This window comes from Peromyscus maniculatus, chromosome 16 (genome assembly GCF_049852395.1).
Source record: "Peromyscus maniculatus bairdii isolate BWxNUB_F1_BW_parent chromosome 16, HU_Pman_BW_mat_3.1, whole genome shotgun sequence".
Lineage (NCBI taxonomy): Eukaryota > Metazoa > Chordata > Mammalia > Rodentia > Cricetidae > Peromyscus > Peromyscus maniculatus.
In genome coordinates, this window is record NC_134867.1 from 20,646,481 (window position 1) to 20,671,340 (window position 24,860).

The 24,860-nt window shown below is 42.2% G+C and overlaps 1 protein-coding gene across 5 annotated transcripts in view; it reads left to right on the top strand.

Moving 5' to 3' along the window:
- Positions 1-24,005, top strand: part of Dse (dermatan sulfate epimerase) — a 59,879-nt gene extending 35,874 nt beyond the window's left edge. For all 5 annotated transcript variants that reach the window (XM_016002806.3, XM_006984320.3, XM_016002810.3 and 2 more), the window contains exons 3-6: positions 12,397-12,650; positions 15,489-15,728; positions 19,267-19,474; positions 21,429-24,005. In XM_016002806.3, coding sequence (XP_015858292.2) covers positions 12,397-12,650; positions 15,489-15,728; positions 19,267-19,474; positions 21,429-23,187 — 2,461 coding nt within the window. In that variant the 3' untranslated portion in view covers positions 23,188-24,005. The remainder of the gene's footprint in view (positions 1-12,396; positions 12,651-15,488; positions 15,729-19,266; positions 19,475-21,428) is intronic.
- Positions 24,006-24,860: the final 855 nt, after the last annotated feature.

The following is a 24,860-nucleotide window of genomic DNA, read 5'->3' on the forward strand; positions in this document are numbered from 1 at the left end:
ATTCTGTGGCTGCTCGTGCGTGCTTGCGTGCGTGCGTGCGTGCGTGCGTGCGTGTGTGTGTGTGTGTGTGTGTGTGTGTGTGTGACCCCACTTTCACTCTGAAGACCCATCTGTCATCAGTCTTTTGTCTAGTCTGTCAGCCTGTATTCACAGAAGAGGGAGAACAAGGGTGGCCTGGCAGAGCAGGAGAGCGGAGTGCAAGGCTGGGAATTTGTGAGCAGCTGAAGCTGAGTGGGGAGGTCCTAAAAACAGTAGGACTGTCAGGATTTCCATCGTTTCCTTCTCCCCAGGGTCTCGGGTTACCTGCTCCTTGCAGAGCTATTGTCCTACCCAGTATTATCTCTTTTCCCAGAACTCTTGACCTTGGAGTCCATCATCTTATCTATGTGTTCCCATTGCACATCTTTGGTGTTTTCCTTTTAGAGCCGCCTTTTATCTTTGAAGAGGATGCTTAGTGTTGTTTGACGACGGTAGGAAGTTGTACATCACTGCAGTCAAGGCGTAGGGCTGCAGAACCTGATGGCCTGTGTTCTAATCTTGACTCTCAGCTCCCGGACCTTGAGCATATTACTTGGCTTTCCTAGGTCAGTTCCTGTTCGATGAATTGGAGATAAATATTATGTTTGTCTCACATTGTAATTTAGAGAATTCAATGCGTTAATGAAACACTGTTGCTACAAGTGTGTTCTTCCCAATTGCAATAACCAGCAAACTGGAACATTTTCTGCAGAAGGCTCCAGGGCTGGAAGGGGGTTAAAAAAGGTCACATGTGCTGGAGAACAAAAACTTGGAAGAGTTTTGAGGTTCCTACCAGGCAGCATAAAGGAGAGTCAACAGTTGCTGTGGGTGGAGACTGACAGGCTCAGTTGTGGAAAGTGGTGTTCACACTGGAGCTGCATAGAGAGCTTCAGGGTCTGTGTGGAGAACTCCAGGGTCTGTGTGGAGAACTCCAGGGACTGTGGGTCTGTGTGGAGAACTCCAGGGTCTGTGTGTCTGTGTGGAGAACTCCAGGGTCTGTGTGGAGAACTTCAGGGTCTGTGTGGAGAGCTCCAGGGTATGTGGGTCTGTGTGGAGAACTCCAGGGACTGTGTGTCTGTGTGGAGAACTCCAGGGTCTGTGTGGAGAACTCCAGGGTCTGTGGGTCTGTGGGTCTGAGTGGAGAACTCCAGGGTCTGTGGGTCTGTGTGGAGAACTCCAGGGTCTGTGTGGAGAACTTCAGGGTCTGTGTGGAGAACTTCAGGGTCTGTGTGGAGAACTTCAGGGTCTGTGGGTCTGTGTGGAGAACTCCAGGGTCTGTGGGTCTGTGTGGAGAACTCCAGGGTCTGTGTGGAGAACTTCAGGGTCTGTGTGGAGAGCTCCAGGGTATGTGGGTCTGTGTGGAGAACTCCAGGGTATGTGGGTCTGTGTGGAGAACTCCAGGGACTGTGGGTCTGTGTGGAGACCTCCAGGGACTGTGGGTCTGTATGGAGAACTCTATGGACTGTGGGTCTGTGTGGAGACCTCCAGGGACTGTGGGTCTGTATGGAGAACTCCAGGGTCTGTGTGTCTGTGTGGAGAACTCCAGGGACTGTGGGTCTGTGTGGAGAGCTCCAGGGTCTGTGGGTCTGTGTGGAGAACTCCAGGGTCTGTGTGTCTGTGTGGAGAACTCCAGGGACTGTGGGTCTGTGTGGAGAACTCCAGGGACTGTGGGTCTGTGTGGAGACCTCCAGGGACTGTGGGTCTGTGTGGAGAACTCCAGGGTCTGTGGGTCTGTGTGGAGAACTCCAGGGTCTGTGTGTCTGTGTGGAGAACTCCAGGGACTGTGGGTCTGTGTGGAGAACTCCAGGGACTGTGGGTCTGTGTGGAGAACTCCAGGGACTGTGGGTCTGTGTGGAGAACTCCAGGGACTGTGGGTCTGTGTGGAGAACTCCAGGGTCTGTGGGTCTGTGTGGAGAGCTCCAGGGACTGTAGGTCTGTGTGGAGAACTCCAGGGACTGTGGGTCTGTGTGGAGAACTCCAGGGACTGTGGGTCTGTGTGGAGAACTCCAGGGACTGTGGGTCTGTGTGGAGAGCTCCAGGGTCTGTGGGTCTGTGTGGAGAGCTCCAGGGACTGTAGGTCTGTGTGGAAAACCCCAGGGTCTGTGGCTGTGTGGGACTATAGAGCTGTAGAGAGAGCTCCAGGGAGTCATCACCTCACCCATGTGAGGGTGAGCTTTCTGCTGTTGCAGCAGCTGCTTCTGAGTCATCCCTACTCCTCATCCATGCCCCTGCTGTTAACCCCAACAAAAACTCACTGGTTCACCAATTTGGAAATAGGTGCAATCATTCCTTGGATGTAGACTCCCTTTCTGGGATGAGGAGACGTGACGTGTTGGTTCTCTCCAGGAAAACTGTCACATAACAACTGTGTGACACGACGCTGTATGTTACTGTGCTCTCTGTTACCCCGCTTTAAGTCTACCCTTTTGCAGATTAATGCCAACAGAGAGTTGCATTTGTAATACATATATTTAGTTATTTCATGTAAGTTAATCATCAACATGCTCAGTTTTAAGCATTTTGCTAAATATTGAACATAAACATAGGCACAAATTTTGCACCTGTCTTGCCTAGGGTTCTTTGGTTTTAATAGAAAAGAAAAACTAATGAACAACATTAACACAGATGAGAATATCATCGGCCATGTTCAGGCATGACAGGAAGACCTGGGAAGTGCTTGGCTAAGGCCTGAAGCATGGGGGAAGACTTTCTCGCTGGGACAAGAACGAAAAATATGTATCAACCAAGTGATGGAAGGAGAGAACTGTGTTTGGCTGTCCCAGACAAAAGCCCCAATGCATAGCAGCCTGGCAATACAAGAAAGCCCAGTGAGTGCCTTTAAGGAACTGAAAATTTGCTATAGGAAAGAGAGGTCAGCTGTGAGGTTTTGAGTCTGGAGGCAGCTGCTGGAAGACACACTGTACCATGTGAAGGAGCTTGGGCTTTTTTCTTAAGGGCACTGCAAGGCCATTGAAGAGTGTAACAGAAGGGTGTCGTGATCCAATGTGTGCATGCGACCTTTCTACTGTAAAATAAAAGAGCAAATGAACAATGTGTGTGGCAACAATGCAAGCCAAAAACTGGGGATCCCAGCCACAACCCTTCTATCAGAGAGAGAGAGAGAGAGAGAGAGAGAGGAGAGAGAGAGAGAGAGAGAGAGAGAGACTGACTTCTACAGTCATCTTACCCTGCTTCTGTCAAGTTCAGCAAGGGTGAGTTTTTTTTCACACATTCTTTGCTTTGTTGTGGGGGGCGGGGCGAGACTTCTCACTGTTTTCTGGGTTCATCTTGAACTTCTGGAGTGATTCTTCTGCTTTAGCCACTAAGTACTGCCATTGCAGGTGCTCGCCCCCACATCCGGCCTTAGTCTGCTCTTTTTCTGGGGTGTGAGTGTGTGTTGAAAGTAGGTGCTGGGGACGTAACCGTGGGTTTTGCGGACAAGCATTCTTTCTGCCTCTGAGCTGTACTCTGCCACGTCTTCGTTCATTTGGAAGTCTCCCTCTGCAGTTTCCTCTGCACCCCTTTATTTTCTGTCCACTTTGTGGAAGCACGGGGACTCTTGGCCCTGCATACCCTCTCACAGTCTGAACGTTGCTGACTGCATACTCACGGCGGTACGGTGGGTAACTCCGCTGGCCGCTGTGGCTTGACCCGGTTCAGTTCTGGTCTTTCATCCTGAGACAGAATTAGCTGGTGTTTTCTCATGCAGCAATTTGTATTTTAGGTAGAGTCTCTGTTCATATAGAGGAGAAGGTGGCAGAGATCAAGCTGGACAGTGTTAGGTCTTTGTAGGTTTATAAGATCCTGGTGTAGGGAGGGAATGACAGTTCCCATGATAAGGAGTTAACATTGATGAGAATGGATAGTTGTGTTTGGGACCCATGCGGAGCAAAGAATTTATTTTTCAGATTTTTTAAATTTATTTTTCAGTTGTTGGAGGAATGATAGAGCTCATCACTGAACTTAAAATACTTACATAGAGCTGATGGAATATTCTGAGAACAGGCTTTGGAGATACTGAGCTTTAAAAATGCCTGTGGACTCTAGAGACATTGTCCAGTTCACCTCTCTCAGGCTTGACTTTCACGACTTCTATTTGCCAGTGCATACATTGCAATTGTGTGTGTGTGTGTGTGTGTGTGTGTGTGTGTGTGTGTGTGTGTGTGTGTGTAGGTATATCAGCATACATACATACATATAGTTGTCACCAGGAAACATTATGAAATAGGAACTATGCCTTTAAATATAATAGGCATGGTTTTTGTGGATGGTGAAGAATGTTTCGAAGGGAAGTTCAAAGGTCAGGTTTAAAGTGGTTCTACTGCAGTAAGTCACTAGCGAGTGACAGCTGGGGGAATGAGAAGAGAAGTCAGGCACAGAGCCATGCGGGCACCCTCAGATCCTTCTCTGGAGCTAAAGGCAACCGGAAACGCCATGCTGTCTCTGCCTGGAGGGATCGTGCAGTGGGGAGGATGGGCAAGTCTATCAGATGGAGAAGGAAAAGGTCCTTGATGAGCGCAGAGTGATGTGAGCTTGGAGCAGTGCAGTGAGCATTAGTTAGTTCGTTCAGGATTCCCTGACAGTGAATCCACTATGATAAGAAAAAAGTCCAGAGAAAGGGCAAGAGGAGAATAAACAAAGCCTACACATGTAACTGTGATCACATATGAACTCCATCCCTTATAAAGAATTTTTGTTTGTTTTCTTTGCTAGAGACTGAGCCTAGAACCTTTAAGAAACGATGTTAAGTACTTTACCTTAGCTGACTCTTGATATGGAGATTTTAAAGTATGACAAGCTAGTTTGATGTCATGCCACATGGTCAGAGAGGATGAGAGCATGTGATTTCATTCAACAAAGAGGTCGGCTTGTGCAATATGACTAGATCTAAGTCTTGGGTATCTTTAGATTTAAAACTTGGGGAAGTTTTTTTTCTAAGTTTTGAAGATAGCTCACAAATTTGGCTCATAGTTTCTCGTGGTTTTTTAAGTTTATTCTGTTTTATCACAACATGAAATAACATAATCCAAAACATTTTTAAATGATTCACAAAGGAAAATTCTAGCTAGCTAAACTTCTGGATAGATAGATAGATGTAGTCTTTGAAATTATGTACCAGGCCATAAGCCAAAATAGACATTATTGGAATACAGTGCTGCTACAAGCATAATGTCATTATTTATTTTGAATGTAAAATGCTTCTAAGCCAAAAAAAAAAAAATTGTTTGGAGACAGGCGATGGCCTCCTTGTTTTTGGTACAAGTGATAAATTATATCTTTCTTTCTTAAGTTGTGATATGTTGTATCTTTCTTTCTTAAGTTGGCTGCTGAGCACAGGTAGTGTGCTTGCATCTGTATCACCGCTGAGCACCTTATGCTCTCTGCTCTGGACATTCTGAACTCCTCTGGTTTCTTGGGCTCCTTCCTAATGATCTCTTGGTGGGCCCCCACTATGCGGTGTCAGCCCAGCAGGTTCTGCTGGGAAACTCTGTCTGAAGGACATAGCTACTTACAGGTTATCAAATTTTCCTTGAAGACAGTGAGTGACCTTCAGACCTCTTAAAATATATGACTTAGAGTAAAAAGCAAAATTTGCATCATAACCCAACACACACACACACACACACACACACACACACACACACACACACACACACTTTTCATGAAAGAGTGTGTGTGTGTGTGTGTGTGTGTGTGTGTGTGTGTGTGTGTGTAGAAAATGGCCCTTAAATTTAAATAATTGTGGTGGTTTGACCGAGAATGGCCCCATGTCCTCATTCGGTTGGCTATAACAGAGACCTTTGGAGTTGGACTAAATGTGTTTGTGTTATGATTATGGCTACAAGCCTATGGGGGACAGGGAGTGGAATTGTGGTGGTGAGAATGACCCCATAGGCTCATGTGTTTGAACACTGGGTCCCTAGGTGGTGGCACTGTTTTAGGAAGGATCAGGTATGGCCTGACTGGAGAAGATGTACTACTGGATAGGGCTTTGAGGTTTAAAGAGCCCACACCAGGCTCAGTCTCTCTCTGCCTCCTGCTTGTGGATCAAACCTAAGCTCTTAGCTGCTGCTCCAGTCCCGTGTCCGCCTGCTGCCATGCTTCCCGCCACGATGACCATGGACTCACACTCTGAAACTGAAAGCAGGCCCCAATTAAATGTTTTCTTTTATAAGTTGCTTTGGTCATGATGTCTCTTCACAGCAATAGAACACTGACGAAGACAAGTGTGCTTTGTAGTCTTACTGTTTTCCATTTTATTTTCATTCTGTTTCGTTAGGTTCCATTAAAACATGCTGGTCGTAGCTTAAATGCTTGTTTAATGATCTGTAGTTTGAAAACTGTGGCTTAACATTTTGATAAACACATGACTCCTCTTCAGAGAGTCCTTTTTTACCACCCCATTTCCCTGAGCATCTCCAGTGAGAGGCCTCACCCCTCTCTGAGTGGTCTGTCTATTCTGTAATTCTAGTGGTTAGAATGCTTCTTCCCAAAATGTACTGAAAAGCATCTTCTTTCTTTTTATTAAGAAGCAGTACATGCCGGGCGTTGGTGGCGCACGCCTTTAATCCCAGCACTCGGGAGGCGGAGGCAGGCGGATCTCTATGAGTTCAAGGCCAGCCTGGGCTACCAAGTGAGCTCCAGGAAAGGCGCAAAGCTACACAGAGAAACCCTGTCTTGAAAAACCAAAAAAAAAAAAAAAAAAAAAGAAGCAGTACACATCTGTGATTAATAAGCACATTTCAGGTATTATTTTCTATTGATGCTCAGAATAAAATCAGCCATAGTCCAGTCAACTATTTTCAAAAGGTACATAGATTTCATGAAGTTTTGTATACCACTTTAGCAAAACCATCAAAAAAAATCATATAAGAAGAGAAGGATTTTGATAAATCCTTCTAAAGTAGGAGAATGAGACAACTATGTCATTACTGAGAGAGTGTCCTGGGAAAGGTAAGATTCTATTCTCTGCATCCTTGCACTGTAAAGGATACTTACTTCACTTTGTCTCTAGTATTTGTGATGGTTAGTTTTGAATGTCAATGACACAACCTATAACCACCTAGGAAGGGAGTCACAATAAGAGAATGTCTAAATTGCATTAGCTTGTGGGCATATCCTTGGGATTGTCTTGATTACTTTAATTGAGCTGAGAAAACCCATCCCTTGTGGGTGGCACCATTCCCAAGGTTTTAACTCCTCTAGTACAAGGGCATAAGTGTGCATTTATTTCTCTCTGTGCTTGGCTGTGGATGTGATGTGACTAGCTGCTTCAAGATCCTGCCTTGACTTCCCCACAGGGATGGACTATTACCTGGAATTGTGTGCTCAAATAATCCCTTTCTACCCTAAGATGCTTTTTGATGGGTATTTTATCACAGCAATACAAATATAACCAATACAGAAATTTGACCCTAAGAAGAAAAAGGTGTATCAATTTGATTATAATTTTTTTGCTGTAATCAAAATTCAGCTTTGTTGACTCAGATTGTGCTTTTTTTTTTTTTTTAATTTCCATGTTAGTGGATCACGTGTTGCAGGAAATAGGGTGATAACCAAATGTGAGGCAGCAACAGGAAGAGAGAATGGAGCAGCCTGTGGAGAGCTGCAACGCTGGCCTCTTTAGGTCATGTTCATTACTGCTGTAACTAAGAACAGATAAATTGCTTAGAACAGCAGGAAAGTATTCTCTCAGTTTAGGAGGTGGAACTCTGAGGACAAGGTGTGTTGATGATTGTGTCCTTCAGTAGGCTCTGAGGGAGAAAATGTCTCATGTCATTCTCTGTCAGGTGGTTACAGAAAGTCCTAAGGCAATAAACACATCTTCCCTCACATTCTTACACAGCTGTCTTGTCTTAAAAACACTTCTTATATCTTTTTAATGGCAATATAGCTCATATTTTGTAGTTATATTACAGTTTTAATGAGTTTAATTTTGTGTTTGCATTTTTTTTTAACTGTTCATGATTTACTTGGTGTTTTTGTTGGCATGACGCTTAGGGAGTTGGATGCATCGCCCCTATGTAGATCTTACTTCCTACATAATATTTCAGTGTACACTACAGACACATAATACACAAAATAATATCCTGTAGAACAGTTATGCATCATGGACTTACACGCTGGAGCCAGATAATGACTAATTGGGAACTCAGTGGCCTAGGCATGTACATTTTAACATGACAAAAGCTATTGTCGACAGAACCGCTCTATGTACTATTTTCCAATTTTACACAACTCAGAATGGTGTTGTTAATAGGGTCATGTTCCTCTGCAGGCTGTAGGGCAGAATTTTTTCCTTATCTTGTAGCCTTTGCACCTCTTGCTCATGGTTCTCTTCCTCCACTGTCAGTGTGATGATATCATGTCTCTCTGCTGCTGCTGCCCCACAGCTCTATCTCCTGCCCACAGCCAGAGGTTCTTTGCCTTTCAGGACCCATGCACATGACAGTCTTTACTAACTTTCATCACATGGTCCTTAAGCACATCTGTAAAATCATTTTTGCCATGAAGGTAGAGTATAGTGCTAGGTCCTCTGGTACTTTTAACTGCTAAGCCATCTCTCCAGCCCAAATAAATCTTAAAAAAGAAAACTAATAACAGCAAATGTTGGCACAGATGTGGGGAAAGGGAAACCCACATTTATTTCTTATATATAGTTGAGTAACAATATTATATATATATACTAAATAATAATTGAAATACCTAAATTCCTTTATTCCAAGCATTTATGTTAATAGTAGTTATATAAATGAAATAAACAGTTTTTATGACTTGAATTGTGCCCCTCCCCCCAAAAATTTCATTCAGATCAGCCCCTAACGTGGACAGTTTTGAAGATGTGGCTTTTTTTGAAGGCAGTTAGGTGTAGATGAGGTTATGGGTGTGGGCCCCTCATAATGGGATTAATGCCCTTATGAGAAGAGACACTTGGAGCATTCTCTCTTGACCTGATGCATATATTCAGAAGCCGGGAAAAAGCCATGTGAGAACACAGACAGAGGGGGGCCCAGTATCCACGCAGCAGGGAGAGAACTCCCAGGAACACCCCATCATGCCATCTCGCTGACCTCAGACTTGGCCCTGCAGAACTGTGAAAAGTGACATTTCTACTATTTAAGGCATCTTGTTACAGCAGCCCAAGCTAAGACCACACCAGGAAAATCTAAGCAATATATGTTCTGTGAGCCTTCAAATACTAAATAATTCTATTTTCCACATAATTATATTCTGTCTACTATCTACATCTATGAAAACTATATGAAAAATTAAAACTGGAATAGTTTTGACGTTTTAAAATCAGATCTAGAAAATATGCACACCAGGCTTATTGTCAGACTTCTTTTTATTGGTGTTCAATCAAGTAATTTATCAAAGTTGAAGCAATGCAAACTTCATAGATTGTCTGCTGCTGTCTAATGTACATGATATGAATGTAATTCAGAAAGCATTTATGATAGTGTAGCGGTCTACACATATAGAATTGTTATAATAAAAAATTGATCTTATTAGGCTGTTAAATTTTGGAAAGATACTTGTGCATTTTTTCTTCCTTTCTTTTTCTTGAACTCAGGGTTCACACATGCCAGGAGCATTCCACCATTGAGCTCCAGTGGTATTAATAAAGGTTTTTTTTTTTAGGGAAAAATAAATAAATAAAAACAGTAAGTACTTTGTGAAAAGGGAGATGCTGGTCTTACATTCTTACCAACCTTGCATGTCTGCTTTCTAAGATGACGTGCTTGAGGAAAAATGTCGCTTCACCGATGCGTGCTTGAAAAGTATTTGAGTCATCTCTTCAGATGTTTATGGGTCCTCATCTTCATTTCTACACTAAAACTATGTTGGTTGCGTAAACATTGGTGGCAGTGTGAAATCCCCAGACCATGATAAAGAGCTTTTTGTCCATGAGTGGGGGTGTGGTATCATGCTGTTGTTATTTTGGGTATTTGTTGGTGTTTGTTTACAGTCTGACACGTTGAGCTGTGCAATATAAAAATGAATCTGCTGTGTTCTTCCTGATTTCATCAGGAGAGTGTTAGGTGCCCTGCACCAGCACCAACTGGCTGCTTTTTGTAGCTGGCTACTGAGGTGTCACTGGATACCCTTAACGACATTTCGATAGTATTAAACATTTGACAATAGCTGAAATGTGAGCTGAAAGACAGAGTTAATGTTTCTAAAGCCAACTGGGAAAACTTTCTCTAAAAGCATTGCTACCATTATTTAGTGTAGGTGAAGAGTTGTAAATGATATGGGAAAACTTTGAAATCTGGAAGGAGTCTGCATTCCTTCACAAAATCTTTCATTTCTCCCTATGGTGTAAAGAAAGCAAAGCTGGAAAGTGTGTCGTGGCCTGTGTGTGCTTTGCAGGAAGGAGCAGTCAACTCTATCTGGACATTCGCATTCAAATAATAGGCTTTAACGCACCTCAGAAGATTGGTGAATGTGTATACACACATATATATATATATATAGTTTAAGGCAGTGGTTCTCAACCTGTGGGTCACGGCCCCTTTAGGGGTCCTGTATCAGATATTTACAATTTGCTAAAGTAGCAAAATTACAGTTATGAAGTAGCAACAAAAACAATTTTCTGGTTGCAGGTCACCACAACATGAGGAACTATATTAAAGGGTCACAGCATTAGGAAGGTTAAGAACCATTGTTCTAAGGTGAAAGAAAATTTATAAATGTCTGATTATTTTCTTCATGACTCCCCATTTAACTAGATTTTTCAGTAAATTGATTACTGCTCAGATCATTTTGAACAGAGGTTTTTTTCTTGCTTCATCCATGGGCTGAGAGCAAATTTCTTTTAGTTTCCATGGCCATAAAAGTACAGTTTTATTACTGTTCTCTGTAGCTGAGGCTTGATAAGACTGTTGGGGGAAGGATTTGGATACACTTATGGACATTCGGCTATTACAGGCCAGCTTTGAAAATGATGCAGGGTGAACCAGAAGGTGCCATAAACTCATCTATTGACATGCTCTGTTGAGTTGGAAACTGCTTGAAAGGAGCAAACTGAACACCTCGGACCTAGAAAACATGAAAGAAAGTAGCATTGCAGTATTTTACAAAGGTTAGGAATTATAGCCCATGATCTATGTGTAACGATAAAATCATTTACACAGGTGTGTAAGGGTGTGACGGTTGATCGCAAGCAACTGACGTCAGCACCATTGTGGCTAGGTGTGTGCACTGCTATTTACAGATGCATCCTTACCTGGGGCAGTGTCACAGCTGGGCAGCAAACCACGTGGCCTGTGGGCCTGTCAGTCATGTGTTCCCAGCTCCCTGAAGGTAGCACAATCTCACCTTCTGTTTTGTTTCTGGAAGCAGGAATCTGATTACAAACATGGCAATGCCGGCAAGCTGAATTGCCACAGAAGGGCATCATTTGTTAATGTGACCAAATGAATAAGAAACCCATCAATCTTTGTCTTTTCAGTACCAGGCTGTGGTACCAAGACCACTAATTGGAATGGTGAGATTATTATAAATGCAAAGAGATCCTGCCAAATGCCTGGTTTCAAAAAGACCATATAATTGTTGTAAGCAGTGTGGCCTGATTTTATACATCAATCAATTCCTTCATCTTTCCTTTCTTTCCAAAACTGTTTATTGAGAGTCGTCTGTGTGCCACACACTATTTTGTTTGGGGATCCAATTGTGAATGGAACAGAGAAAAGACCCCTTTAAAACCTAAAATTCTAGTTCGGACAGACGGATGGACACACACACACACACACACACACACACACACACACACACACACACACACACACACACTGTAATCAGAAAAGCAAGGTGGGTAGAACTCCATGACAGAGGAGCATTGAAATTGACAGGTAAGGCCTCACCAAGATCATGTCTTCTCATCTCCAAGTCAGCCTCCTTAGTGATTTAGCCACGCCTTCCTTCATGGTGTTGACCTTGAAGTTCTGTCCAGAACTCAATGTTGTAGGCCACAACACTTCATGCTGACCAGCTGCGGGACATGATGTGTTCAGCTGTGTTCACAAGGCAACCCTAAAATCACCATATGGAAAGGAGGGGTGAGCACTGAGCTTGCTTGCCTTTACATGTTCTGTTCTTTATATGCCTGAATTTTTTTTTTCTTCCACCTCTCATCAAGAATGGAAAATCTAAAGTAGAAAAAAAAAAAAATCTTAAAACTCTTGGGGTAGCCAGAAGCCTGGGAGGAGAGAGAAATGTTAACTCTGTCGTCCTCACATGAGATGGGCTTTGTGCTGGAGTCTCAGGTCTGTTATGTGTCCTCAGACCTCTTGGTTTATTTTTTCATTTGTACACTTTGAAGCATGATGGAAGTGGTGAGGCCCGCACTCAGTCGTGGATGGTTTTTCTTGACAGGTTAGTAAAAGATGCTCCTTGGGATGAAGTCCCACTCGCCCACTCCCTGGTAGGTTTTGCCACTGCGTATGACTTCTTATACAACTACCTGAGCAAGACACAGCAGGAGACGTTTCTGGAAGTGATTGCCAACGCCTCGGGCTATATGTATGAAACTTCGTACAGGAGAGGATGGGGGTTCCAGTACCTCCACAACCATCAGCCCACCAACTGCATGGCCTTACTCACAGGGAGCCTCGTTCTGATGAACCAAGGTGAGTCAGTGATTCTAACACAGCCAGAGCCCCATGATGGAAGCATGATTGTCTTTCTGACTCTACTTAGGTACATGTCTATACTTGGATCCTAATTAATCCCTCAGATGAAGGAGTATCCAGGGCATCTCTTGAGTAACTAAGGACACATAACTTTTTAAATTTCAGGTAGTGATATTAGCCTGCAGGGTTTCTTTTTCTTTCTTTTTTAAAAAAGATTTATTTATTATGTATACAGTGTTCTGTCTGCATATACACCAGCACACCAGAAGAGGGCACCAGATCTTATTACAGATGGTTATGAGCTACCATGTGGTTGCTGGGAATTGAACTCAGGACCTCTGGAAGAACAACCGGTGCTCTTAACCTCTAAGCCATCACTCCAGCCTCAGCCTGTAGGTTTTCTACTGCTGGTCCATAACTGTCCCAGACCACACCCCTGCAACACAGGATTGATGATGAACATTCATTCTTCTAGGGACTTCTGACAGTAGAAGGTTGTCAACATAGACTAAACGGAAGTTTTAAAAGCCTAGCAGGTTTTAAATTTGAAATGCATACTCCTAGCATGTACGAGCACGAACCAGATACAACTGTGCCCCCCCCCCCACACACACACAAAGAACCTGTCAGAACACCTAGTCTCGATCATTCAGGTCAGAGTTAGAAGCAGTTTACGTGGTCTGAGTAGTTACTTTGTGTAATCCATAACATGATTGCCCAAGCTGCTCTTGTAACTCATTTAGTTACGACCCCTGTGGAAATCTGTGACTAAGACTTTATTTAAGGAGGGCAGCTCTATGATCATAGTAAATTATTAGAATACTGAAAATCTCATTGGAGCTTGGAAATCTAGAATAACTTAAGTCCTATTTATATTGCCTATAAGTAGCATTTTATGTGGCTGGTAATGTAGCTTAGTGGTAGGGTCTTCCGAGCATGTGCAAGCCTTTAGGTTCAGTCCCAAAAAGAAAAGGAGAGAGAAGGGAAAAAAATGAGAGAAATAATTAATTAATTAACATTATTGTATTATCCAAGAAGAATTTGCCATACCTAGTGGTCTCTGTTTTGTCAGCCAGCCATCGCTTTTAATTAAGTCTCAGGAAAAGTTCCCACTGACAACTTGAATCTTGTACTGACCAGCTGGTTTTCCAGTCTGCAGCGTATTTTGGTAGACACTGTCTGGAGAGACAGCTATTGAAAGAACAAATAGGCTGGGCGGTGGTGGCACACGCCTTTAATCCCAGCACTCGGGAGGCAGAGCCAGGAGGATCTCTGTGAGTTCGAGGCCAGCCTGGGCTACCAAGTGAGTCCCAGGAAAGGCGCAAAGCTACACAGAGAAACCATGTCTCGAAAAACCAAAAAAAGAAGGAAAGAAAGAAAAAGAAAGAAAGAAAGAAAAGGAAGGAAGGAAGGAAGGAAGGAAGGAAGGAAGGAAGGAAGGAAGAAAGGAAGAAAGGAAGAAAGAAAGAAAGAAAGAAAGAAAGAAAGAAAGAAAGAAAGAAAGAAAGAAAGAAAGAAAGAAAGAAAGAAAGAAAGAAAAGAGAAAGAACGAACAAATAGAACAAGCCATGTTCTGTGATATCTATAAGGACACAGGGAAGAGAAGTGACTGGAGTTTTAAGTACTGATGATGAGAAAGAGGAGGAGGGCTGCTGGAAAGCTGGAGCTGGGTGGCAGCAGGAGCTAGACTACAATTAATTGTCACCTCTGTAACAAAGTGTGAGAGTAGGGTGGACCTTCCGTCCTGAGGGACACAGCTTAGCCTCAGAGCTGAGTTAGGCCCAGGGACACTGGGACCTGGGTCATTGCTGACCCTACCAGCTAGCTGGCTCCATTGTCTAGCACCCTGTGGTGGTGTGGTCATACAGCCCTGACACACATGGTGGTGGAGTAAGTCACAGGCTTCACCCCTGTCAGAAGCTCAGCCTTACCCTGTCATTGTGTGTTTTTAAAATGAGCCACCAAAACAGGCAAGGCTTCAAGCTTCAAGGCTTCAAGCCCTAGGTTCAGACAAGAGTTCTGTTCATTTTGAGTCATGTACCCAAGGTCTCAAGTAAGCCAACTTTTCTGTGGTTTGGGGACAATAAGGGATAACTGGATTGTTGAAAAGATTAAGTGAGGTTCTCGTTCAGTGCTGTGTAGATTGTAACATGAGGAGTTACTGTTACCTAAGTGCAAGAATTCCCACATTTCTCCATCCAAAGATTGCGTGGAAAGGTTTTTCAATGGAAAAAACAAACAATGTGGTCGTGGGAAAGAATACTTGAACACAATCATGCAGCTTGCCCGTGACCACCTCGGGATTCCCAGCTGATTCGTTTCAGTATTAGATTTCACTTGATCATGCTGTGGAATTGGAAAGCGCAGGACGGGAATCATCTCCTGTGATGTGACAAATTGAGAAAAGTATCTTTAGCATTTATAGTATTTTTTTCAGGTTATTACAAATGTTGGAAGTTTTGGAGAGTGATGAACTTCCAAAAAAACATTTTCAAGAAGTTTTTAGGAAAACTTATACAATAGTTAAATGTAAGTTGTCACTTTATGTGTGTGTGTGGCTTTAGTTTGATAAAAATTGGAAAGTTATTTGATCCTCACTAAAGAATTTATGTTTACTTAGTAAGTTAGTAAGTGACCTATATTCAAAAATTTCTTAGCCTAAGGTATCATGGACTTACTACATACTAGAACAGAATGTAGGTTATCATGTTGACAAATTAGAACATTACAAAACGTGATTTGTAATAATATAAACTGCTCGGATAGCTTGCAGAGTTTGGCCATGTTTTTATCCATGTTCTGTTTCAGCCCCTAGTCATTATTTTCATCCTTCAGGGTACCTTCAGGAGGCCTACTTGTGGACCAAGCAAGTCCTGACCATTATGGAGAAGTCTTTGGTCTTGCTCCGAGAGGTGACAGATGGCTCCCTCTATGAAGGGGTTGCTTACGGCAGCTACACCACTAGATCGCTGTTCCAGTACATGTTCCTCGTTCAGAGGCACTTTGACATCAACCACTTTGGCCATCCGTGGCTGAAGCAACACTTCGCCTTTATGTATAGGACCATCTTGCCAGGTATGGTGAAGAGGGAAACCATGACACCATTTTTGACTATGACTATGAGCTAGAACAGGCAAAGAAATGAGCTGGCAGGGAGGTGTTGTCTACTGAGAGGAAAGTTTCTTCTTCATCCAAGATAAATTTAAGAGCTACATACAAATCAGACTTTTGGGAAGCTAAGCATAAAGATTCGCAGTTTCAGTACTATGAAGGTTGGAACATAATGGATCAAATATAATTTGATCTACAGTATTTAAACTCCATAGCCATTAACTCATTTTTATGAATCTGAGCAAGATACAGTTGTACTTAAGTTCTTTTTCTGCAATCCATGCTTAAGCCTATTGTAGATTTTGGTTTTAAGTTTTTTCATTCAAATTATACATATTTGAAATGAATAGCAGATCATATATACATTTTTGTATTTGAAGCTTAGTACTTTCTTTGAGTGTTTTACTGAGCCAAAGTATAGTCTTATACCTCGTTTATAATGTATAATAAAGCCACCATGTGGTTGCTGGGAATCGAGGTATAGGACTATATAACAAGGTAGAATGCTAGCTACACAAACATAAGACCCAGGTTTTAATCAATCCCTAACACCTCTAAAGAAAAAAGTAATAAAACCACAGTGAGATACCATGCTATACATATCTGACTAAATATTGTATTGAAATATGTGGCATAGAATATAAAGAATAAAACAAAAAATGTCGTGCAACCTTAGTCATATACCATTATGCCACTGGTTTGGTAACTTATTCATTTCCAAGACATCTTTATAATTCTCCGGATTTCTAAAACAGGACCAAGATCGGAAGATTGATTTAGGAGATGATAAATTTTCATCAGAGGAGTAGATTTTTTTTGCCCCTTGAGAAATAGAATTTTTGGTGATTCTTATGGTTTCTTTTCTGTTGTATGACAAAAACAAAAAACAAACAAACCAAAAAAAAAAAAACCCAAATAAACAAACAACCCAAAACCCTGACAAAAAGCAGCTTACAAAAGAAGATGATTTGGGCTGATAATTCATAATTATAAATGATAATTATTTGGGCTTATAGTCATCCCAGAGGGATCAATGGCAGAAAAGACGTCAAAATAGGATGGGAAGGCATGGAAGTGGGAGGGGGACTCTGGCTGATCCCATTGCATCTGCGTGCAGGAAACTAGGCCAGCCTATAAAGCCTCAAAGCCTGTCCTCAGTATCATACTTCTTCCAGCAAGACTCCACCTTCTAAGGGTTCCGTAACTGTTCCAGACACTGATACCAGCTGGAGACTGTGTGTTCAAACACATGAACCTACTGTAGATGTTTCTTTCTTTTTAAGATATATTTATTTATTATATATACAGTGTTCTGTTTACATGTATGCCTGCAAGCCAGAAGAGGGCACCAGATCTCATTACAGATGATTATGAGCCACCATGTGGTTGCTGGGAATTGAACTCAGGACCTCTGGAAGAGCAGTCAGTGCTCTTAACCTCTGATCCATCTCTCCAGCCCTATTGTGGACATTTCATATCAAAACCATAGCAGTTAGTTGTAATTGTCAGCTTGATACAATGGTAAGAGAGTCCCAGTGAAGGATTATCTAAATTAGGATGGTGTGTGGCAATGTCTACGGGAGTTTGTCTTGATTACATTATTTGCTCCCTGTAGGTGGCACCATCCCCTAGGAAGGGGACTCTGAAGTACGTGAGAAGCTAGCTGAGCACTAGTATACATGCATCAATTCACTGCTCCCTGCTCCTTACTATGAATGAGATGTGACTAGCTCCTTTGAGTTTCTGCTACCTTTTCCAAGCAAATAGCGTGTAACCAGCAACTGTGTTCCAATAAACCCCTTCTCATTAAGTTCCTTTTGTCAGGGAACTTTATCACAGCACCAGGAAATAAAATTAAGATAGTGATCCTAAAATACAACAAAGAATCCAATATTTGAATCTTTTTGCCCTGCGTGTGTGCCTATAAACTAGACAGACTCTCCTTTATTCCTCCATAAACCAATGCACCAAGGAGGTGGCCCCGGGTAAAATGCTTGTCATGCAGGTCTGAGGACCTGAGTTTGAACTGAATTCCTGGAACCCATGGAAAGCCAGACCCAGCAGTGGGCATCTGTTATTTCAACTCTCACGTGGGGGAAATGGGAGGTAGAGACGAGATTAATGCTTTGGAAAGTTGTGGACCAACTAGCCTGGTATACGCAGTGGTGAACAGCTAGAGATCCTGCCTCGAGCAGCGTGGGAGGTGAGAACTGACACCCGAGATTGCCCTCTGACCTCCACCCCATGTCACGTGCGCATCTGCATTGACACTGCATATGCACACACACAAAGACAAAAGACGCAGCTGCATAGCAAATAGCCATTTAAAGATTTGCGTTAGAGGTACACTGAGGACTCTGTTGCCTCTTTTAAGACTTAGAAAAGAAGTGTATTTTGTAGTTCTTCTTGATAATCAAGGATTATCTAGAGTAGGGGACCTTGAGGAGGTCCCAGTGTGTGTAATTTAAGCTGAGATCTAACAGCAAGCCCCACTCAGGGTCTGGGGCTGCTGCAAGCATGTGTGTGGTCGTTTCCTAAGCTGGAAAAGACAGTAAGAAGGGACTTAGCTATTTGTGATTATTAATGCAACGAACTTAGCAAACATCTCTAAGCCTGGCATTATAATAGGAGATTTGAGATTTAAAGAGGAATATGTCCTCTGAGTTTAAGGAACTTATAGTATGAGTTTTGACATACCATATTGTATAATATTATATTAGAAAATTGTTTATAATGCTATTGGAAATCAAATTATGTTTTTATTTTATTCTTTCAGTCTATCTTCAACTCCATTCTCTCTCTCTCTCTCTCTGTGTCTTTCTGTCTTTGCTATTATTGACATTATATTAATGATTATTCTTGTCTGGCACAAGGTTTTCTTCCTTTCTGCCTAATGATATTTGAATTTGCTTTTGATTTTCTTCCTTAACTCCAGTAATGATACCCGTCTTCATAATCCTTGCATTTTTTGGCTTTCTCCTTTAAATTCCAGCAGTGTGTATTAGCAGAAGCTTTAGTGGGATTTCATTTTTTGTCTTCACCATTATAGGCAAAATAAGTTTGACTTTAAAGCCTATTACATCAAAGTACCCTACTTTCTTATTTTGGCCTAGCATGCAAGTTGAGCTGCAGAAAAGTCTAGCGCCGTTCCAGCTTGAAGACCCCACCTGCAGAAGGTGGTGTCTGTCCTAGATGCAAGCCTCATCATTCACAGCATGGACATTGAGAGTGCAGAGGGGGCAGTGTGTACATACTAAGAGGTGTGCCACATCTGTTACCAACAACAGCTTGTTGCATAACGGATCCAAGCTTGCACACAGTAGGAGACTTTCAGGGCAGTTATGGTAAATTGGTAAGGCATGGGATACAAGCATCACAGTTTTGTTTACTTTTATCTAAGACATGCTATTAACTGTAATTTTAAAACAGGCTTGCTGATCACTGTCTGGACCTTTATAGGAACACAGTTTTAAACTCAATCTTTTCAAACTTCTTTCTGCAGGGTTTCAAAGAACTGTGGCCATTGCAGACTCAAACTACAACTGGTTTTACGGTCCAGAAAGCCAGTTAGTGTTCCTGGATAAATTTGTCATGCGTAATGGCAGTGGAAACTGGCTAGCCGACCAAATCAGAAAGAACCGTGTGGTAGAAGGTCCAGGAACACCATCCAAAGGGCAGCGCTGGTGCACTCTACACACAGAATTTCTCTGGTAGGATATGTTGAGGTGGCTTTCCAATGAAATGGTACCCAGGCTCATGCTATGTGCTATGTTTTTCTATAAAACAAACAAATAAACAAAAACCCCTTCAAATAAGTAGATATACCTTCCATTCAACTCTTATCAACGTCTAAACCCCTGTTAGAAACAGTTCTTCATGTTGATGATCTAATTACCATTTGCATTCTTGGGTTTCGTAAACTAGAGATGTCTTAAACATAGACATTTTGTAGATGAACCTGCTTTGCTTAGAGTTTATGTCATTCATTTTTTAAATGAATTTGAGCAGATTAATCTGATGATCACACTCCCCAGAAAAAGTAGTAAAATAGCTTGTTTTGTTTTGGCAAATGGAGCATTATAATCCTCTAACGACATGGCTGTTCCCAATTTTCACAGCTATTCGAAGCGTTCCCAGGGTTTGACAGCTTCACTTTGATACTAAAAAGACCATGTAATTCTTTTTGCTGTAATCTTTTAAGCCTAGGAGAAGCTTGGGCCTCATTCTTTTTTTAAGTGCTGCCAAGTATGTTGGCATCAAATAAGTTAAAATCAAGATGACAGTTAATGGTTGAATTTTTCAAAGCTATTGAAATCTGCATTTAGCCCCCAAATCAGCTTTCTGTAGAATTTTCTTGACGTTATTCCTTTTTCCCCATAATGTTTAAACAGGGAGAAAAATTATTAAAGCAGTAACTACCTGCCATTTGACTGACATTGTGAAACTCCTTTCACAGATGAATTAAAGATATTATATGCCAATATTCCTTTGCTCCTTTCAGGGTTATGCAGTAATTATATGGTTGTATTTTCACTTACCCATAAAAAAGCAATCAAGAGAGTTCTAGAAAACTAGCTGTAGGAATTAGATTGATGCTACATCTAAAGTTTAAATCTACCTTCATAAGACTATTCAAACCCACCAAGAGTTGAGAAGATGGTCATTCAGCTTTATGTGTATTTGTTAAGTTACCTTAATTAAGCAGCTATTATACTAGACCTCAGAACAGAGAGGATTTCTGATGTCCTGACATCGAGCCTCCAGAAATGGAGAAAACCAAACATCTGTAAGTCCAACTCAACCACAGGTGACTTGTTCACTGGGCAAAAGTATGTATGAGCTAGTAATGAGTTCACCTCCTCATCCTTGAGCAGCAGATCACATGATCTTATCTTGTCCTAGCTCATCAAAAATAATTATCTATGCGCTTAACAACTGCAGCATTTTTTGTATTAAGTATCATATTCCATTAATGATCATTAAGCCTAAATAAAAATAAGGCATTTCTTATCTCAGAAGTATAGCATCATCTTAAAATTATAACAAAGCAACACCTTTGGTTCTGGGCTCAGTGGTAGCCACAGTTTTAAATGTGCCAATATTAATTTCTTGTAATGTGACCAGTTTATACTCTTTGGTCTGCTATTCACCCTAAGTTGTCTCCACTGTGAAGTTCTACCTTGTTTTATAGTTTTTGAGGAAAATAGTCTGGGAGAGGCACAGATTCCAGCCTGAACACAGGCTCCAGTAGAGCAGGTCCAGGATGTTATAGTCCACAGCTTACTGGGAAATTCTCTAGAATAGGAGCCTTTTGAGAGAATTCTGATGAAATTTTAAAATCTATGAGCCCTAGCACTTGGGGTGGCAACTCTGAAATTGCCAAGTGAAGAAGATCCAAGTCGAGGTAGTGGCAGAAATGGTGTCCATGTCCAGCCCAGGGTCACAGGTTACCCAGTGTGCTGTTCCCTTGACGCCCCCAGTGCTCATCTTGTGAGTGCTGATCTGTGAGTGTTTTGTGACATGTCCCCGATTCGCTGCCCTTCTCTGGGTGGCATTTGTAGATTATGTTTTGCAACCACATTACCATGTGGCATCATAATTCTAGTGAGTTCTTTCTACTGCCATCAGAAAACCACTTAATTGTTAAAAACTTAATCCCCTCAGGTATGATGCCAGCTTGAAATCAGTCCCACCTCCGGATTTTGGCACCCCAACATTGCATTATTTTGAAGACTGGGGCGTTGTGACTTACGGAAGTGCACTGCCTGCAGAAATTAATAGGTCTTTCCTCTCCTTCAAGTCAGGAAAACTTGGGGGGCGTGCAATATATGACATTGTCCACCGAAACAAATATAAAGATTGGATCAAAGGGTGGAGAAATTTTAATGCAGGACATGAACATCCTGACCAAAACTCTTTCACGTTCGCCCCCAATGGGGTGCCTTTCATTACCGAGGCCCTCTACGGGCCAAAGTACACCTTCTTCAACAACGTTCTCATGTTTTCTCCAGCTGTGACCAAGAGCTGCTTTTCTCCCTGGGAGGGTCAGGTTACAGAAGACTGCTCATCAAAATGGTCAAAATACAAGCATGACCTGGCAGCCAGCTGTCAGGGCAGAGTAGTCGCAGCAGAGGAGAAAAATGGGGTGGTTTTCATCCGGGGAGAAGGCATCGGAGCTTACAACCCCCTGCTCAACCTGAAGAACATTCAACGGAATCTGATCCTCCTGCATCCGCAGCTTCTCCTCCTCGTCGACCAGATACACCTGGGAGAGGAGAGCCCTCTGGAGACAGCAGCAAGTTTCTTCCACAATGTGGATGTGCCTTTTGAGGAGACGGTAGTCGATGGGGTCCATGGAGCTTTCATCCGGCAGCGGGATGGTCTCTATAAAATGTACTGGATGGATGATACTGGTTATAGTGAAAAAGCAACCTTTGCCTCAGTGACATATCCTCGGGGCTATCCCTACAATGGGACAAATTATGTGAATGTCACCATGCACTTGCGAAGTCCCATCACCAGGGCAGCTTACCTCTTCATAGGGCCATCTGTGGATGTCCAGAGCTTCAGTATCCATGGAGACGCTCAGCGGCTAGATGTTTTTGTAGCTACCAATGAACATGCCTATGCAACTTACCTGTGGACAGGTGAGAACACCGGGCAGTCTGCTTTTGCCCAGGTCATTGCAGACCGTCAGAAAATTCTGTTTGACCGGAGTTCGGCCATCAAGAGCACCACTGTCCCCGAAGTGGAAGATTACGCTGCTATCGTGGAACACAGTCTGCAGCATTTCAAGCCAGTGTTCCAGCTGCTCGAGAAGCAGATCCTGTCGCGAGTCCAGAACACGGCGAGCTTTAGGAAGACTGCTGAGCGCTTGCTGAGGTTCTCGGATAAGAGACAGACAGAGGAGGCCATTGATAGGATTTTTGCCATATCCCAGCAACAGCGGCAGCAGCAAGGCAAGTCGAAGAAAAGCCGGAGGGCGGGCAAGCGCTACAAGTTTGTGGACGCCGTCCCTGATATTTTTGCACAGATTGAAGTCAACGAGAAGAAGGTGCGACAGAAGGCTCAGATTCTGGCACAGAAAGAACTGCCCATAGATGAAGACGAGGAGATGAAAGACCTTTTGGACTTTGCCGACGTCACATATGAGAAACATAAAAGTGGAGGTCCCGTGCACGGTGGCTTGGGACACATGCGGATGGTGACCAGTCACAACAGGGCCCCGTCACTGTCGGCCTCGTACACCAGACTCTTCCTGATTCTGAACATTGCCATCTTCTTTGTCATGCTGGCGATGCAACTGACTTATTTCCAGAGGGCTCAGAGCCTCCACGGCCAGAGGTGTCTTTATGCAGTCCTCCTCATAGATAGCTGTGTCCTATTGTGGTTGTATTCTTCCTGTTCTCAATCTCAGTGTTAACCCCGAAGCCGTGAGCATTTTATGGTCGTGAGAATTCATGCCAGAGAAATTTTTTCCCACTTTATTGTAATCCCCCCCCCCCAGATTTATTTGGACAAATTTAAGGGAAGATGTTGTCACACACAAAAAAAGCAGAATTTTGCATTGGACCCACAAAAGATGTATCTAGGATGTAAGAATAGCCTTGGCTATCCCCTAGTATTTCTGGGAGTGTTGGGCTTTGCTGAATGACCAGTTCCTATTATCAGAGACAAACACACCCGTTCTTTATGTCATATTTCTCTTAAATATAAACAAAAAATGATTTATACAGAATTGGGTTTTATTATCGTTAATTTAATGCTGTTAGAAGCTTCCAGAAACTGTATTATGGAACATACTGAGACACATAATTCCAAGCAATACAGGTTTTTAAAATATGAATGATGGGAACTATTAAAATAGGACCTGGGAGCTGTTCAAATAACATGGTAAAATGATGACATAAAATCATAAAGGAACTGAAGGTTTTTTTCATGGAAAACATGGACAAATGAACATTTCTCTGATGTTGGTCAGTTCAGGAATGTGATTTTTGTGGCTTTATACATTCATTGGCTTTTTGATAAATGACATAATAACAGTAATTTCATATTATTTTTCCCTTCTATGTAAAATGTTTATAGAACCAATAGCTAAAGTTTTCAAAATAAACTATTTTATATCCTGAATCTCAATACCAAAGAACACGGGGCTGAAGTTTTGGTGCGATTCTTAATGTTTGTATTAGAAAGCTTTCTCTGAGTTTATTTTGCTAAATAAACCAATCATAATTATGATTTCCCCCCTCTGGTGTGCTTCTGTTTTCCACTAAACTTAAAGTGCATTTTCATTTTCCAGAATCTTCCAAGAGAGGTCTTCATTTGGATATGCATTCATTAAACTTCCTTGATTTTTGAGAACCATAATTTCACCGTTTACATTTTTCCTATTTAATATTTTAAACATTTAACACAGAATCTGAGTTCTGGTTACCTAAGTAAAACAAAAGTTTCTGTAAGTATGTGCCCTCGAGTCCTCCGGGGCTAACCGCTGCATAGAATGCTGGTTATGTAGTCCACAGTTTCTGCTTGAGCAGACGAAAATGTTACAGTGGACCAAAAGCATGAATCATCTTACATATAGTCTATTTGAGTCTGATATATTTCTCCCTTGAAAACGGGGAATGTACGAGGCATACGTCTTAGAATGAGGACATGCTCACTGATTTATGGAGCTGAGCGCAGTAGCAGTTCCGTCTCTTCCTAGGCCTTTATGTTCATAGAAACATCAGTAGGCATCAAAGACAAACCCTGAGGAACCCCTGTGAGCACCTTTTTGTGGTTCTCATTTAATATTTTACACAGGGAAAACTTAAATTGGACTTTTACCATTGCTTCCCTTCTTATACTCAAAACCTAGAAGCTAACTTCTGAGGGAGCAGTTTGTCCCTCTCGGGGGACGTCTCTAGGGAGGATGTCGTTACACACTGTTCAAAGAATAATGTTTTCAGAAGAATAATGTTTCCGCTTGCCCTTCATGGTTGCTCTTACTGGGATTTATACTTGCTTTATGTGACAGATTATCCGTTTTCTTAACCTCATTCAACATTCCTCTCTTCTGCTCTTTCTCATTCAAAAAGATGAATGGTCGGA